At 32.1% G+C, this 17,756-nt stretch overlaps 2 protein-coding genes, 1 long non-coding RNA gene and 1 pseudogene across 5 annotated transcripts in view; 3 read left to right on the top strand and 1 right to left on the bottom strand.

Annotated features, from left to right (window-relative positions):
• Positions 1-1,331: 1,331 nt before the first annotated feature.
• On the top strand, positions 1,332-7,528 carry LOC117110759. 2 transcript variants are annotated; one of them, XM_033253559.1, is made up of 7 exons: positions 1,332-1,425; positions 2,097-2,178; positions 2,538-3,080; positions 4,216-4,260; positions 4,776-5,318; positions 5,863-5,909; positions 6,609-7,528. In XM_033253559.1, exons 2-7 carry the CDS (start codon positions 2,163-2,165, stop codon positions 7,521-7,523), a joined length of 2,109 nt encoding a protein of 702 aa, XP_033109450.1. In that variant the 5' UTR covers positions 1,332-1,425; positions 2,097-2,162; the 3' UTR covers positions 7,524-7,528. The 2 variants fall into 2 exon arrangements, with proteins under 2 accessions (XP_033109450.1, XP_033109457.1); XM_033253566.1 differs by lacking the exon at positions 1,332-1,425 and adding an exon at positions 1,492-1,728.
• LOC117110776 lies at positions 5,647-9,915 on the bottom strand. The gene is made up of 3 exons (XR_004445769.1): positions 9,812-9,915; positions 6,617-6,735; positions 5,647-5,745 (listed from the first exon to the last, which is right to left on the bottom strand). It is a non-coding gene; the product is annotated as an uncharacterized LOC117110776 (long non-coding RNA).
• Positions 8,505-8,633, top strand: LOC117111213 (annotated as a pseudogene).
• A 546-nt stretch (positions 9,916-10,461) lies between the features above and the next one.
• Positions 10,462-17,756, top strand: part of LOC117110739 (tripartite motif-containing protein 2-like) — a 25,343-nt gene continuing 18,048 nt past the window's right edge. The window contains exons 1-4 of one of the 2 annotated variants that reach the window (XM_033253539.1): positions 10,462-10,486; positions 13,362-13,428; positions 13,639-13,728; positions 14,566-17,731. In XM_033253539.1, the coding sequence (XP_033109430.1) occupies positions 14,580-16,736 (2,157 nt within the window). In that variant the 5' untranslated portion in view covers positions 10,462-10,486; positions 13,362-13,428; positions 13,639-13,728; positions 14,566-14,579 and the 3' untranslated portion in view covers positions 16,737-17,731. Of the gene's footprint in view, positions 10,487-12,975; positions 13,429-13,638; positions 13,729-14,565; positions 17,732-17,756 lie in introns of those variants that run through there. The other variant, XM_033253549.1, reaches the window with a different exon arrangement.

The raw sequence follows: 17,756 nt of genomic DNA, 5'->3' as shown, positions 1-17,756 counted from the left end.
GTAATTTCGAAAATTATATATATCCATATATTTGTATTTTACGTAAAGATTTAGTGCAAAAAACAACTAATTTCTGGTATTTTTTATATTGGACAAAATAAAATCTGTTATATCAGTGCATTCATTCAGTTATGATAGCTAATTAATCTCATTTTTTATCCTTTAAATGTCTATCTAATGTGATAAATTATTATCTTATTCTTTTATTTTTTTTTCAAATTCTTTTTTAGAGTAAAGAGGTTCCAATATGACTGATTATTTGGACAACTTATATTTTTTCATAAAATAACTATATAATTCAATACATATTTATTTTTATCTTTGAAATATAACTATATTTAAAGTAATTTTTCTGACAAAATTTTGATTGATATTTAATTGATTGATTTTTAATTGATTTTTTTGCTTTAAAATAATCTTTTCTAGACGCTTAAATTTTTTCATCTCTTAATTTTATCAATTATTATTTTGTGTGCGAAATCTGTGTGTTTTTGTGTGTTTTTTATTATTATTTTAATTGTCTTGGCCTTTCACTTTTTGCATTTTGAAACTTTATATATTTGGCCAACATAAAATATGAAGTGCTTGTTTTTGCACTCGTTCAACAGCATTACCTTGTGAATTTGTTAAGCCATAGGACCACACAGGTGTGCCAAACTCAAGAACCGGATGAATATACATAGTGTAATTAATTTAAGATCATTACTGGAATCTCCTAAGCTTACTTAGAATAAACAGTGATATTGTACATAAATTATTCATTGATAATTCATATTTTTAATTGTATAATAGTACTATCTTTTTATTTCTGTATAACTTTTGTGACTGTGATTTTTGAAAATTTAATGTTTTCACATGAGGGCATCCATGTTCGTCAGCATACCGCTGTTTTGTGTCACCATCTGTAAATAAAATTGAATAAAAATATAAAATTCATTGCTGTGGCAACAAAAAATTGAAAAAGTGTACCTGGTGAGACACCACAATTTCACTGTCAATGTGAGTGTCATACCACATGAGCACTGGGGTCGCTGTAAAATAATTAACATAAAAATATTCTACAATAGCCAACACCACCTAGCTTTATATACGTATACATTGTATACAGTTTTTAACACAGTCAATCTTTCTTCAAAATCAAAGTCAGATTTAGCTGGTTTAGAACACTCTAAAGCCAACAAAATATTGGCTCTCCTCACAAAGGCCCCTACGAATGGATGCCTTGTTACAAAGCAGGAAACCTTGTCCATATCTTGTATTGATATTAAAATCAACCTTTTTCTGCATGACTGATTTATTGACTTTTGTTATCCATGCATGTATAATAAGCCTACAAACACTATACCAGGTCACATCACTAAAAATAAAATTAGAAAAAACCCAGAAATTTCAACTTCTCAGCTTATAAACTGAAGAAATCTGAATGTAAGTATTTGTAAATGCTATATATAGATGAATTTTATTCAGAAATATTTGTGTATAAGTACAGAATTGTTATGAGTCTCGGGAACTAATAATACTGTAGTGAGAAGAGAAAACTGAATATTTTTTACTTGAATTGAGATCCAGTACACATTAGTACTCTGATAGATAAACAATATATTAATGCACAAAAGTGGCTCATCTAGGAGCACCGACAAAAAGAAGTGGATGCGCCGGTTTAGGGGGAGGGGGAAGGACTTGATAATTAAGTGAGGGGATTTAGCTGGCAAACTAAGGTTAAATGAGGTGACCTTGAAAAAACTACTTAATAAATTAAATTTAAACAACATCTAGTTGGGGATGCTGGAAAATGGGTGTTTGTTTTTTGGGTAGGGGGAGGGTGCATGCCAAGTCCTCCCCTTCACAGATATGCCACTATGAAAGAACCATAATCCTGTTTACACACATCTCTATTTGTGCCTGCACTATATACAACCAGTTCTTCATACCAAATATATCAGGAGTGACTTGAAATATTCAAGATTTCATCACTTTAAAAATTTGTCACACCCTTAAGACCGTAAAGATAAACATTCATAGGAAAACACATTAAAAAGTATTCTTTAACTTGTAAATTCTTTTTACACTTTAGAATTGTTACAATTTTCTTTCAGAAATGTGAGTAGAAAAATAAAAAAGGAAAATAATGAACATTGATAAAGCAGTGTATTTCTGACAATATGGCAGTAAGTAAAGGTAAACAAAAACCATTTCAGTTACAGTATATCTTTTACAAAAAAATTCATTAGTTATTTTTTTGAACTATATTTCTTACAGCATGTTTGATAAAATAATTATGAGTCCTTCATCCTGAGTGTCATGAAAAAGGGTATTGGCCTCAGCCAATGCATTCATATCAACACACATTTACTGCACACAAATATGAAGATAAAAAATGTAAAAAAAACAACAAAAAAACTATGGAAATTCCTCAGAGTCACCCTCAGTTTCACACTGTAACATCTTTGTCAGAAAATGTTCAAAATCTCAGTTTCCATGTGTCCATATAAAGTAAAAAAATAATATCTACTACTTTTTGATTTATTGCATTGTAGAATTTGCTGATGCTGATTTCGGAGGTCTTAAGTTGGATGTGTCAAAATGGTTTGACAGATGTAGATACGGTGTAAGCATGTTGAAAGTATTATATAATGACCATGTAAAAAACAATTATGCATTACATGAGTGTTCTAAAACAATGGACATCATTGAGTTGCTAATTGGTGCTGGACATCTGACGCCAGATAATCTCACTCTCCTCTATGAAACTATTAAGGTAACACAACAATTTGGTCTGAAACAGTTAATTAAAGATCGACATCCATCATTCCTAATACCAAAAGATATCAAGAATATTGTAATCACAGAATTTACAATGCATCGGCAAAGACTTGTAAATCTGGGAATGGCATTGACTCCAGAAGAAATACAACATATCAGTGGACTGTATAATGTTGCAGAGGAACATGCAGCAGATAGCTGGCGTTTGATTATAGATCTAGAACAGAGACTGATAATTTGTGAAGAAGAGATGGAGGAATTCATTAAAAACTTGAAAAAACATGACCTTCCAAAGGCAGTAAAAGCTCTAACAGAAGGTATTATATATAAATATTACAGTTTAAATATTATATTCATTAAGCAACTGTAGAAGTCTTAAGTGTAAGCAGCTGACCAAATTTCTTACGGCAAAACTTTTTTTGAAACTTACATAGGCGAATTCAGGGGGGGGGGGGCGGCTGNNNNGCTTGGGGCCCCCTAAGTCTTTTAAAAATTGGAGGAAATATAAAATTATATTCGAACTTAAAGTATGAGAGTACCATTTCCAGCCATCTAGAGGCGCCATAATCATAAATTTTCTCACCTCAGCCGAAACCATGGTGAGCTGAGGTGGTATAGACCCTTCATCTGTCAAACTCCCTCCCTGGGCCCCCACTACTTCAAATGCCTGAATTCGCCACTGCCTTGTTTAGTGAACCTACCTACTGCAAGTATATTGATGATTTCGAATAAAAATAAAAATTTATTTTTGGCCAATTAGCACACCCACCATTACTAAACAGTGGAAATTTCAGAAAAAAATAAAACATTAAAAAAATTTTTAATACGCCCTCCGCTGCCTTGAAATCTTCAAAGATATGTATATTTCTTCCTAATTATGTAAATTTGAAGCATTTAACCATTCTATTTCATATTCAACAATACAATTAAATTTTTATTTTCTCCTCTGCCTCTGCATATTTTTGGCAAAACTATTTGGGAATATTGGCGTGTTCCATTTTCTGAACTAAGGAAAATATGGTAGTGCACTTGCTGTATCAAAGACTTGTTAAAATTCATTAAATGAATAAGCTTGATAGTGGACATATCTTATTTCTACAGTGTTAAAATAAATTGGGGATGTATTTTTAATAGCGTTTCACTATGACTGATTGTCATAGTGCATCTTTATACTCTTTTTGAATAATGAAATCGCCCAAACACTGCAATGTGCAGCGCCATCAATGTGTTCATTTTCATCTCTTTTACACGCTCGCAGTATACAAAAAAGTTTTGTTACATGGTCAAAAACTTCCCAAACAAATTATAAAAACCCAACAGGATTACTAAATAACACCAAAAACAACTCCCTGTTGAACAGTTCTCTGAATTAAAAAAAAACAAAAAAAAAAACAGTTTATGTTGACAGTAAGAATATATATGAAATATTTTTTTTATAAATTTTATCCACAGACACTTCAAATGCATCTTCCAACACTAGAGAACCAAGCGGTGAAGGTACAATTTCTTACTGAATATTTGTTTTAATTTTTACAGAAGTTAGAACTATTTTATTATACAGTAAACGGCAATGGAAAAGTTTGGTTTAAATAATTATAACAATAAAAACAATGATTGTTAATACTTCAACTACAGACACTTCAAAAAGCATCTCTGGAGCCTAAACCTGGAACTTTCTATGTTATCCCTACTGAAACGCATTGCCAAAAAAACCCTGAATCTGCACATCAATATGTCACTAAATTGACTTTACTTGCAACTAATGCAATCCCTCTGTCCAATTACCTCAAAGTTGGCAAATGTATGGTGTTGATCTGTTGAAGTTGCCAACTAAATGCTATTCAGATTCAGAGACACTCCTGACCACAGGAAATCCCAGTAGAAGCACCCTCAGTTGCACTGTTACAACAGTATATTCATAATTTCACAGTCACCATATAAAGGGTATATTTTCAAACTTGTAGTTTCCATACTTTGATGTTCACACATTTTTTTTTTTACTAAAATTGTAGAAGTCACTGATGCAAATTTTCGAGGTCTTAAGTTGGATATTTCAAAATGGTATGACAGATGTATATGCGGTGTCAGCATGTTGAAAGTATTGTACAGAGATCAAGTAAAAAATAACTATTCATTACATAGGTGTTCTAAAACAATGGACATCATTGAGTTACTGACTGGTGCTAGACATCTTACTCAAATTAATCTTACTCTCCTCTATGAAACTATTACATTAACGCAACAATTTGGTCTGGAAGATTTAATAAAAAATCGGTATCCTGCATTCCAAATTCCCAAGGATATCAGAAATATTGCAATCACAAAATTCACACTGCATCGGCAAAGACTTGTAAATCTGGGAATGGAACTGATTCCAAATGAAATACAACAGATTAGTGGACTGTATAGTGTTGTAAAGGAACTTGCAACAGACAGCTGGAGTTTGATTATGGATCTAGAAAACAGATTGATAATTAGTGAAGGAGAGATGGAGGCACTCATTAAAAACTTGAAGAAAAATGATCTCCCAAGAGCAGTAAAAGCTCTAACACAAGGTAGGTATTACAAAACATATTGTATTTATAAAAAATAAAAAAAATAAAAAAATTGCTGTCTTCGGTGTTAAAAGTACAATTCTGCAATGGCAAAGTTTAGTCTAAATAATTCAAAGAAAATTATTAAAGTTTCATCTGCAAACATTTCAAAAGCAACTTTGGAGAGAACTTTCTATACCATCCCTTCTGAAACACATTGCCAAAACAAACTTGAATCTGCTGCACATCAATATGTCAATAAATTGACTCCACTTGCAACTAACCATTACATAAAAGTTGGTGAATGTATGATATTGATCTGTTTGAGTTGTTGACTAAATGCAATTTACCTTTAGAGATACCTCTGACACATCTTTACACCCTATGGTTTGGCCTAATCAAATCTCTCAACACCATCAGAACTTATAGAGAAACAGTCTGTCACAATCTGGAAAAACATTAATTTTCACAAGGAGTACATGGAACAGCTTAAGGTTTATACCAATACACACTTGACTATAAATGAAGTTGATTTTATACTTTTTTTTTACATTAACATTTGCAGATATGACACTAACAATTAAAGAGCACACAAGTAAAGCCAAACCTTTGGTAAGTAATTATTACAATCTCATATGTTTTCTAAATAATTACTTTCTAATCAAACTTTTTCCAGCATTAGATTTCAAGATCTCATATGCCATTTTATATGCCCTCTAGAAAAAAAGTAAAAACTAGATAGGAGAAAAGAAGTGGCAATGGGTTTATAAGAATGAAAAAAAGGGAATAGAGGGAATGAGGACAGAAAGAGAGATAGAAGAATTATGGATAGGATTGACATAGATAAATTGGGAGAGAAAAGAGATTAAACAGAGCAAAAGAAAAAAGAAAAGAGATGGAGAAAAAGATTGGAGAGGAAGCAAATAGAATAATAATAATAATAATAATAATACACATTTTTAAAGCGCCTATTAAAGCAAACAAAACTGGCTTAGATAGTTAGAAAGGTGAACTGCTCCCTGTTAGAATTTTTTTTAAATCTTGTGTAGATCAGGCTAATCTGTGTCAACAACAAAAACAATTGAGACTAAGTGCTCTAAATATTTAGAGTTTATCTATGTTGTTTCTTTACAGTATAATTGCCAAATAAAATTTATCATTATTTTAAAAGTGATATAATTATCACTTTAACTGTGTAATTCAATGCAATCAAGTGAAAAAGTGAATTACTGCACTGATGGACAGAATTATTAAATTGGCAAAAACTGAGCCAAAATGTAATGAACAATTTTATTTATTTAAAACCAACAGAAACTTACTTCTCTGAAACAACGCAATACTAGAAAAGTTACGACACAGTCCAAGGCAGCAGGATCTTACAAAATTGTGAGAGTTGACAGCAAACCAATCAAGCAGTCACCAATGATAGCCAAAGCACCTGTACAAAACAACAAATTAGTAAATACCATTATACTGAATGAAAGAGTTACTGATGTAATTGCATGTGAAGATGATTGCTTACTGGTTTCACAGCTAAATGGAATAGTAAAGTACAAGCAATCAGGAGAATATATGGGTAGGGTTATACAAAATGCAAAAGTGAAGAGGATGTTCAGACTAAAGAATGGTAACATAGTATTCAGTGACTTTGGTGATAAAAGCATCAAAGTATGCAATATGAATGATCTTGTGATCAAATCAATTGGTAAGGGAACATTTAAGTTTCCTGCTGGCATTCATGTGGATGAGACATCAAATATTTTGTATGTAGCAGATTGGAATTATGGTCGTGTGGTCATGTTTGACATTGTTAGTGGAAGAATGACCAGATGTATGGGGTCAGTAAACATCAAAGAAGACCAAATGAAAGGAGTTGCTGATGTCGCCCTTACAAATCAAGGCCAGCTTCTTGTATTGGAGTATCTAAACAACCGATTAAAACTGTATGAACCTGAGGGAAAGTTCATAAAAGTCCTTGTTGAAGCCGGTAATGAAAATGGTAAGCTGATAAAACCATATGGAGTAGTAGTTGATCAAGATGACAACATTATTATAACAAGTGAACACAAACTACAGCTTTTCAGTAGTGATGGAAATTTCATTAAAAGAATTGATAAACCGGAAGATGGAATCAACAATCCACGTGGACTATCAATTATTTCATATAATCCACACAGAGTTGTAGTAGCCAATGATGTTGGAATTATTAAAATATTTAATTATTAACTAAATTGATAGTTGTTTATTAAAAATTTTAATATATTATAATCAGTGGTGGATCCAAACATTTGCTAATAGGGGGTCGCTGGTGCTACGTGGTTATAATACATAATTTGCACATTATGAAGACCATTGTTAAAACTATCATTATATTCATTAAGATGTAATAAGGCATATGATCTGAGCTGGCATTTAATGATGTTGGCAATAGCATTCAATAATAAAGTTCTGTCCAGGCTACCAAATTTTAAATGACAAACAACTGTTGTATGTCCATATATAGTCATTTAATTCTGATCTTGCACAGCTGCCTCTATGTGCTTTACAGTTAGAAGAAAGTACAAGAAATTTGAATTTGGATTGATTTGGTGTAAACACTAAGGATAGCCCACGAAAGTCTAGAAGAAGACTTATTTCCAGTGGGGTGTTCTGGTGGTGATTGGGCAGTACACCGGGAGACAGTCCCCTACTCTTTTCCGAAGAGTGTACTGCGTTCTTTAACGTGCACATGGGCCATAAATGCACACGGGACCAACGGAAACATCTCATCCGAAAGACGGTGCGCTATCGTAACTTGTATTTCAGCCCTCTACCTGAAATGCAAGGAGAGGTATCGATGGGAATTGAACCGGGGACCTAGAGATCTCCACGGTTCAGCGCACACACAGTGGCTACCACCACATTAGCTGACTGAGCTATATTGTATTATTGAGAACTTGTTATATAAAATAATATTTGCAACTAGGTGTAAAATTTATTTGAAATTTGGGTGTGTAAAATAATTTTTAAAACTTAAGGTTGAAAAATAATATTTGTTAATTTGTCAATAATATTTGTTAATTATCTCTGGAAAAACAACAATTATAAAAGTTCATAATTATAAAGTATCACCTGTTATAAAAAATGTGTGATTTCAATAATTCCAAAACAAAAATAATTATTGTTAAATATAAATAACTGTGATAAGTTTCCAACTAGCAATAATGTAACAAGAGGCAGAGGATATCATAGCCAGTGAGGTTTATCAAAGGTATGATTATTGCTAGTTAAAAACTTATCCCAGATAATAATTGTAGTTTTTATCATGAAAATATTGTTCAAAATTCACAATTGTGTAAATTAATAATTAAGGACGATAAGTAGATGGTTACAAATACTTTTTCTACCCAGCTGGATATGAGAGTACAATCTGAAGTACTTCAGATAAATTAACTTTTGTTCTGACAGTCATGAGCAATTTTGTTTCCAATTTTTGGACATTAAAGACATTTGTATCTTGTATGATGTTCTCCAATTTATTAGCATTTATATTATATACCATTTAAAACAGTTTCTATAATATTTTGTATTTTGTAATAAAGATAAAAATATATGTACTACATTTGTTTTTGTTGTTGGTTATTATTATCAAGGTATGCCTAAAATTTAATTCCTGCCAGAATGTGAGCTTTTATAAATATAGCCTGTATATACTGTAGTAATTAAATAATAATACTATTAAGGGATTTATACCATGCCCTTTGTTAAGATAATACATGCCATATTATCCTACCAGTGGTGCACCTGGGGTCTTGAGGGCTTTGAGGCAAGTTTTCTCTTGTCAGTGAGTGATGGGAGAAAAAAATACAAGTATTTTTTACACTTTATAGTAGACTCAAAATTTGTTTAAATAAGCATTTGAACCCCTATATCATTGTTTCCAGTAGCTTCACCCCCTCGAGCATATCTGACAGATTTTGAGCAACATTCAGCCATGGCCACTTTTGCTATTACACTTATCTTCCCTTACTCCCATAAATGCACGAGTCTCACCCATGAGCATCCACTTTTTGCGCCTCACGCCTACGTTGTATTATCTCACACACCCAGATTTAGCTTTTTGAAGGTATTATATATATTATAGTGCATAAATATATTGTATATAATTTGTTACATCTTTTACAATTAATTTTTAGGTGTATAATTATCTGTTTAATTGTCTTGTATTTTACTGTTTCTAAAGAAGGCCCCTGAATATCAGCTGACCTTGACTTAGTTAGAAGGGTCACCCTCTACAACAATGTATAGCTCACAGCTTCGTTGTCTGATGAAAATCCACTTATAGTATAACGAAAAGTAGCAGCACGTATAGATTTTTTCAATACTAGGGGAAAGCAAAACTTTTTGTGGCAATGAAAAATTCTAATCTTCCTTTTTCAGTCTGAAAACTATTCTCATCACTACGATGATCTTATATGTTAATGCAAGTCTTATATTTTACAACAAACCTAAATTTTACCAATGGACAAACTTACCATTAATTGAAATTCCAAGCTTCTCTGCCACTTTTTCAATTTAAACCATTCTTGTCCATATGATGATCTCAAACCAATGTTGTAAGTCTTATATTTAGCAACCTACAGAGACAACATGTAACAGAATATTATATATTCAGCATGAATATCTGACATGTACTTCCCAAAGCATAAAAGTAATACATAGCACTTTATATTATATCTCGCATCTGTCTTCATGTTTCTCTCCACCCAATAGCAGTAGGTTCCTGGCAGTGGCGGCACCAGCGGGGTGGCAGGGGGGGGCTTAAGACCCCGAACGGACATGTCAAGGCCCCCACCCCCACCGGACAGAGCTCGTTGGGCAGTCAGACCATAAAACATACAAAAATAGGCCCACAACAAGCCAACACATGTCTGTCACAGTCTGAGAGTGCCATTTTCGGCCATCTAGAGGTTGATATTCTTTAAAAAAAATCTTAATTGGGAGGGGGAACCCTCCCAACCCCTTCTTCCAGCTCGAGCCTACAAGCTCAAGTCCCCCTTTCGGACAACTTAGCCCCCCCCCCCCTCCAAAATATATCCTAGAGCCGCCACTGGTTCCTGGTAGGATTGAATTACATAGAATCTAGATTTCAAAGAGCAAAGGTGTTTTGTTTCGTTGCATTACTTCAAGTCTGTATTTTCTTCAGAATTGTAAGTACAGCAGATTAATACAAAAATGTTCTTAAATGATACTATTAAAACATTTGTATTTAGGCCTATCTGATGTATCAAATTGAATACTATGCAGGGTAGATACTGTGTATGTTTAAATACTATGCCAGAGTAGATACTGTTTATGTTACCTTACATATTATGCATGAATTTAATCATAAAATGCATACACTTAAATAACATTTGACTATTTGTGTTTACTCTTAATGATCCATATATTTATTTTAGACTTGATGATGAAGATTATTTGCATGTTTCAACAACTAAGTTTAAATAATTTGACGAAATTTGACTCTCTCTGGAAAAATGTTAATTTTAAAAGCGCTCGGGTTATCTAAACTTGTTTACAATGCAAGCATTATAGAAACCCCCGAGAGCGTCGTAAAACAGGTTGATAAAATTGTTTTTGAGTTTTTGTGGGACTATAAATTGGAAAAAATAAAAAGGTTAACCCTAATTAATGATTATCATTGAGGCGGTTTAAGAGCTCCTGATTTTATATCACAAGTTAAGTCACTAAGAATGGCTTGGCTTAAACGCTTGTATGATGGCGAAACATCAAAATGGAAGTTTTTGCCAAGATTATATTTGAACAGATTTGCTCCAGAGGGCGTTTTTGAAAACATGTCCCATGTATGCTATAAAGGGATATCCATCGACGGAATTCCTAGGTTTTATCTCTCAATGATAAACACATTAACATATCATAACCAATGTATTGTTAAGCACCAACTGGGTTATAATGAAATATTGAAACAACAAATTTGGGGTAACAAAATGATATTATATAATGGTGTTTCACTTTTATATAGAAATTGGGTTAGAGCGGGCATACGAACGATAAATCATATAGTTATTGATAACAGATTTATTAATGCAGATGAATTATTTACTATATTAGATGTCAGATCTAATTTGATTGCGGAACTATCTCTCTTGCTAAAAGCAATCCCGCAAGATTGGAAAGAGAAAATTCTCTTAGGAAAAATAGAAAAGAAGTCTAAAGTAATATTGCCAATACAATGGTGTAATATAAGTACCAAACAAATATATTGGTAGTTTATTATGAATAGGGGAATTGAACGCACAAAGTGTCAAATGAAATGGCATTCTTATTTTAATACTGAAATCGACTGGGTGTCGACATGGACATGGAAGGTGAAGGGGATTAGAGAAAATAAACTTAAACAGATCAATTTTAAGCTATTACATAACATTGTTCCCACCAAGAAAAGATTATACCTATGGAAAATTGTGAATTCTGATAAATGCCAACGATGTAAGAATGTTGTTCAAGATGAGGCACATCTCTTTTATGAGTGTGTAGAAGCAAAGGAATTATGGAAATATATTAATAGTTTTATTTAAAAAAAAAAAAACGGTATCAAAGCAGACTTTAAAAACATTGTACTTGGAACGGGAAATGTTTATGTAGATCATATATTTTCATTAGGAGTATTCTGTATATTTAAAGCAAACGTCTTAAAAAACGTTAACAAATGGAATCGTAGCTCAATGCAAAGGCTTTTTATAACTGAATATAATATTAGAAAGTATCTAAAATGTCTTGCATAATATATTTTTTTTGCAAGCCATTTTAGATTTTCTTCTTTCATTTATTTTACTTTTCTTCTTTTTGAATGTGTAACAATAGTGAGTGTGCTGTAATGTATCATGCGTTCATTAACACCGTGACTGTGTTCACTGTATATAGTTTTTAATAAATATATAAATTTAAAAAAAAATCTTCTTGTATATTAAGGAGAAAAAGAGAGGGAATTAAAAAAAAATATGAAAACCACGAAAAAGGAGGATAATGAAAGGATAACCCACAACTAAATCAATGTATAAAATCAATATTTTTAGTACCATCAATTGTAAATGTATGAACTGTGCTTTATAATGATATTGATGAATAAATGTGGCCTGTTGCCACAAAAGAGAAAAAAAAAAAAGTTTAAATAGCCACGATGAAATTGTGTAGTGACTGATCCAGGTATTGCTTGTTCATCATCATTATTGCTATGACGTTAATCTTCATGATTAATGATTAATATTGCATATGTATAATTATGTGCTATTTTTCCATGATTCATATACGAAATGAGACTAATTCGTGAACTGTTTAATGGCCAATGTTTTGCCGGTGTAGTTTCACCGGGTTGTTTACATATTGGTGTTTATAAAGTGAAGTGTTTTGTCAATATGATTAACTTATACTTGCAGAGTAGTTTCACTGAATTGTTAACTGATTGACGTTTACTATAGTTATGTTTTGTCAATACAATATGCAATTATATTATGCAGTTAAATATTGAGTGTTATGGTCGTGCGATACAAAATAATATTCCTGTATATGCATTTATATGCATAAAATTCAAATAAGGATTTTAAAATTTGGTTTAGTTTTTAATTTTGTTAATTAAGTTTATTTTAAATTAGTTTTACTTTTTTTTTTTATGTTTCTCTTTTGCCTTTACTGTATATATTGATGATGGAGCAAGTTACTGTTTGGGCTCGTGCTTATTCCTTGCTCCTGGCAAGATTGTACTCTTACTTTGCCAAATAAATATTATTATTATTATTATAATATATCTTTGCAGGGCTGTTTTCTTTGCTGTTTTCTTTGATGTTGTCTTTGCTGTTTTCCTTTGCTGTTTAAGTGCCATTCCTTAATAAAATTTGAAAGGAAAGTAATCAAGTAGTCGTTGTGCTTCATCATTTTGTCTAATACCAATTTGGGGTTCAAGACTTATACTGGGAGTGCTGGGGGACGACCACAAATTGTTAATATATGGAAGCACTGAAAGGAAAATAAATCTTTCAAAACCTTGTTGTCTGTCTATACGTACAGGTAAATGCCAGGATCTGAAAAAATGGATAGAGAAAAGAGTACTGAAGGAGGAGTAGGACAGGAAAAGGTAAAGAGAAATATAAGAAAAAGGAAAGAACAGAGGACAGAATAAGAAAGGGAAGAAAATTACTGAGAATATGAAAATAAAAAAAGAGCTTGGTGTATAAACCTGACTTTGATCAATATTATTATATATGACTAATGAACTTTGCAACAGTTCAATGTTGCATATCTCATTTCATAAATTCACAGTTCATTGCACACGAATCTATTCTAGGTCATAGGACTAAAGATAAACCTGGAAAAACCCACTTCTGTTGTCAGAGACACTTTATACTGCACCTTTGGTTAAAGACAGCATTTTAAGGTAAATATCTCATTAATTTAACATGTCAAAAGAAATAAATAATAATATTTGTCTGTGGATATGAATTTTTAGAAGACAGAAATATACTATAGAACACATAGCTGTGTATAGGCCTAGATCTAAAGTCATATTTTAGTTAACATTCGTAGGTATGTCCCTGCAGGCCATAAAATCCCCAATTATATTTAGAAACGTGGCAAAAAAAATTAACACAACTTAAAATTTTCACCTTTAGAGAAAAAATAGAGTTTGCATGTTTGCAACTTGGCAATAAATTGTTGTAACATTTTGATATCTACAGACATTGTACAATTTTAATTACAACTCTCTGTTTATTGCAAAGTTATAGCAATATTTGCAGATATGTTGTTTTGCCTTGGTAAAAACATATCAGGCTCTGTATTGTTTTAAGTGTGACATATTTTTTGTTTTATCATGTTTGGGGCAATCCCATGCATTATCTAGCTTGTTCATACGTAGCTGTTATTGATTATTCATTGAAACACAATTAACCAGTTGATTTTGCCTTGCCAAACTATATCAGCTTAAAACAATTTTTAAATCTTATTCCAAGGCAAAGGAATGTAACTACATCGTAGAAAAAGAATTTTCCCATAGGCAGAAAATATAATCCTCACTGATTTTTCTATTAAAATTATTATATAATATTTGAACAAATGCTGTGTATATAATATTTAAATTTAAAAAACCCACTCCATGGTGTCATACCACCACCAACACTAAGCATCACCTAATGTACCTCCGTCACCACCAATGCTACCACCACCTTTACCAGAGGTCAGAACCATCATCATACACATGATTTATAATTTACAGGAATTTATTTCAAGATGGCAACCAGTGAGCCGAATCAGTTTCTGGAAAATGTTGATGAGAAGGTCCTAGAGTGCACCATATGCTTTAAGAGACTTCAAAATCCTAAATCTCTCAACTGCCTCCATAGTTTCTGTTTAGCGTGCCTAGAAGACTGGGTTAAGGAGAAGGGTAAGCTGACTTGTCCAACTTGTTCAAAATCATATCCCATTCCAAAGGGCGGGCTTCAAAAGCTTCCACCCAATACATTTATAAATAACTTATTAGAAACTATTGAAACATTTTCTGGAAAAGATCAGATAAGATGTGCTTGTAAAAAAGGAGAAGCAGCATTACATTACTGCCAGGATTGCAGACAGTGCTTGTGTTCTACTTGTATTAAATATCATAAAGTTTTTCGACTATTTGCAAACCACAAGCTACATTCAGTGGAGGATGTGCGATCAATGACCCCTTCACAGATGACTTTACTACATCCACCACAGTGTTTGCATCATAACAAACCTTTGGAATTTTATTGCACAGATTGTAAAACTCCAATATGCATGCATTGTATAATTATTGACCACAAGGAGTTGGAAGGAAATCACAAAATAATCAGCATTTCTAAAGCTTTTCAAGCATTTAAAGAAACTTCAGCAGAATTGGAGAAAGCTGCCAATGACTGCAAAAACAAATTACAAGATGGCCTCAAAGCAGTAACTCAGATAGCTATAAAATTAGGACAAAATAAAGCTACAACTTTGAGAAATATTGACAATCATGTACAGCTGATGATAAAGAAAATCAAAGAAAATGGAGACAAAATTAAAAATGAAGTAGAGATAATATACAAAAAGAAAAAGAAGGTAAATGATGTACAAATGGATGAATTGGAAAAAACAATAAATGATATAACAACAGAACTGACTTTTCTCAATCAATTACTGAAGAGTGATGAAGCAACAGCAATGCAGTCAAGTGAAAGAGTAATTACAGCACTGAATGACAGAATCAATGAATTGCCAAAAACAAAGCCAGCTGATGATGGACAAATTAAATTTGTTATCAATGAGAATCAGCTCGATTCATTGCAACAATGTGATATTGGGTATGTATCACAGGGAGCAGCAGATTGCCTAACACTGAAGGGAGGGAAATCTGTGACCAAAGGTCAGACAATTGTTGTCAAAATAATAAAAACAGATGAATGTGAAATAAATGCAAATCAACTGAAGGCAACTTGGACACAGCCTACAGGAGAAATCAATGTCACTCAAGTTCAGGAAGATGACAATGGAGATTATTTTGTGACAGGAAAATGCACTAGTACAGGTGTTTGTAAATTAGATGTGAGCAACAATGGCGAACCAATCAAGCAGTCACCAGTGACAGTGGAAGTAGAGAAGGAAGGACTAGTAAAAACTATTGATATAGACAAAGAAGATGTTAGAGATGTAGTTAAGTGTGAAAATGATTGCTTGCTGGTTTCATGCTTGACAAATGAAATGCTCAAATACAAGCAATCAGGAGAATTTACTGGTAAGGTTACACTGCCAGCAGGTTTGAAGGTTAACAGAATGTACAAAATGAAGAATGGTAACATAGCATTTAGTGATTTTCGTAAGAATACCATCAACGTATGTAATATGAATGGTCAGGTGATCAAATCAATTGGTCAGAAAGAATTAAATCCAATTGATATCCATGTGGATGAGGCATCGAATGTCCTATATGCAGGAGACTGGAATTCAGACTATGTCTACATGTTTGACTTTGATAATGACAAAGTGAACAAGCAGATAGGGTCAAAAAGCAAACACAGTGAAATAAGTAGAGCGCTTGGTATAACTCTTACAAATCAAGGACATCGCCTCATATTGTATAATAAAAATCAAGGACTACAATTATTTGATAAAGAGGGAAGGTTTATGAAAGTCCTTGTTGAATCAGGAAATGAAGATGGTAAGGTGATGAATCCAAAAGGAGTAGTAGTTGATGAGGATGACGACATCATTATATCAAGTAATCACAAACTACAGCTATTCAGTAGTGATGGATCTTTCATTAAAAGAATTGATAAACCAGAAGATGAAATCAAAAATCCATTGGGATTATCCATCATTTCACATCATCCAAGGAGACTTGCAGTAGCAAATACTGGTAACAATACTGTAAAAATATTCAATTATTAAAAATTGATAGTCAACTGGCTGCTATTGTTGTTGTGTGGTCTTTTATAAAATATTAATTTACAGGTGAATACCTACATATATATTATTTCATATCATTCTTAAATTTGCAGTTGTGATTACCAAACTGTATAAACTTATTAATTTTGATGATGATGATACTGCTCACTTGTTTATGTTACATTTTTCATCTACTGAATCACACACCATATTAGGAATACCAACAAACATGTATATTATTTAATATTAAATGGAAAAATGTATTGAGTCAGATCCATAGCATCCTCATTGTGTATATTTATTTATAGAGTATTAAACATACTTCCATTTAATTTCATTTTCATTACTTTTATTATAAATTCAATATGAAAACAATTGCATTATTTTTATGTTGAATCAACTCATGTATGGCTGAGAATTATGTGAAGAGACAAGAATAATTCTGTCAACAATCACATTTTTGTAATTTATATCTCCACATTTTAAATGTATTACTGGGTAGTTTTGTAAAATATATATAACTATTCTAGGAAATATTCTTTTTGAATAATTATTTTTAATTATTGTCATTGTGTAGTTTACAGTAATGCCATGTTAGCCAGCTATGAATTTTCAATTAGAAAATTTCTTGTGGTAAAAATTAACTTTAAAAAAATATACTTTAAACATTTTGATCAAAATAAATGTTATGGTAGGTTATTATATTGCAAAGGGGTAAAATAGTCTCATCTGGTTTCTAATAGTTGACGAAGCCTGACTGACTAGGCTAGGCTACTATCAGTCTACTACAACAATACAATTATTATACAACAAGGAGAAAATTGTATTAAAAATATTGGTAAAAAACAAAAAAAAAGTATAAAACTGGTTTAACACAATATATATATATATATATATATATATATATATATAGAACTGGAGGTCGCTGGAACAGAATGTTGCTACTCGGAGTTTCACGCTATTGCGATCGTCAGGCAACTGATGAAAGGTGAACGTTGTGTGGTGTGTCTCTTATACACATCT

This window comes from Anneissia japonica, unplaced genomic scaffold (assembly GCF_011630105.1).
Source record: "Anneissia japonica isolate Jap-2015-1 unplaced genomic scaffold, ASM1163010v1 scaffold1511_len2985839_cov193, whole genome shotgun sequence".
Classification (NCBI taxonomy): domain Eukaryota; kingdom Metazoa; phylum Echinodermata; class Crinoidea; order Comatulida; family Comatulidae; genus Anneissia; species Anneissia japonica.
This window is presented reverse-complemented; position numbering and strand designations above follow the sequence as displayed.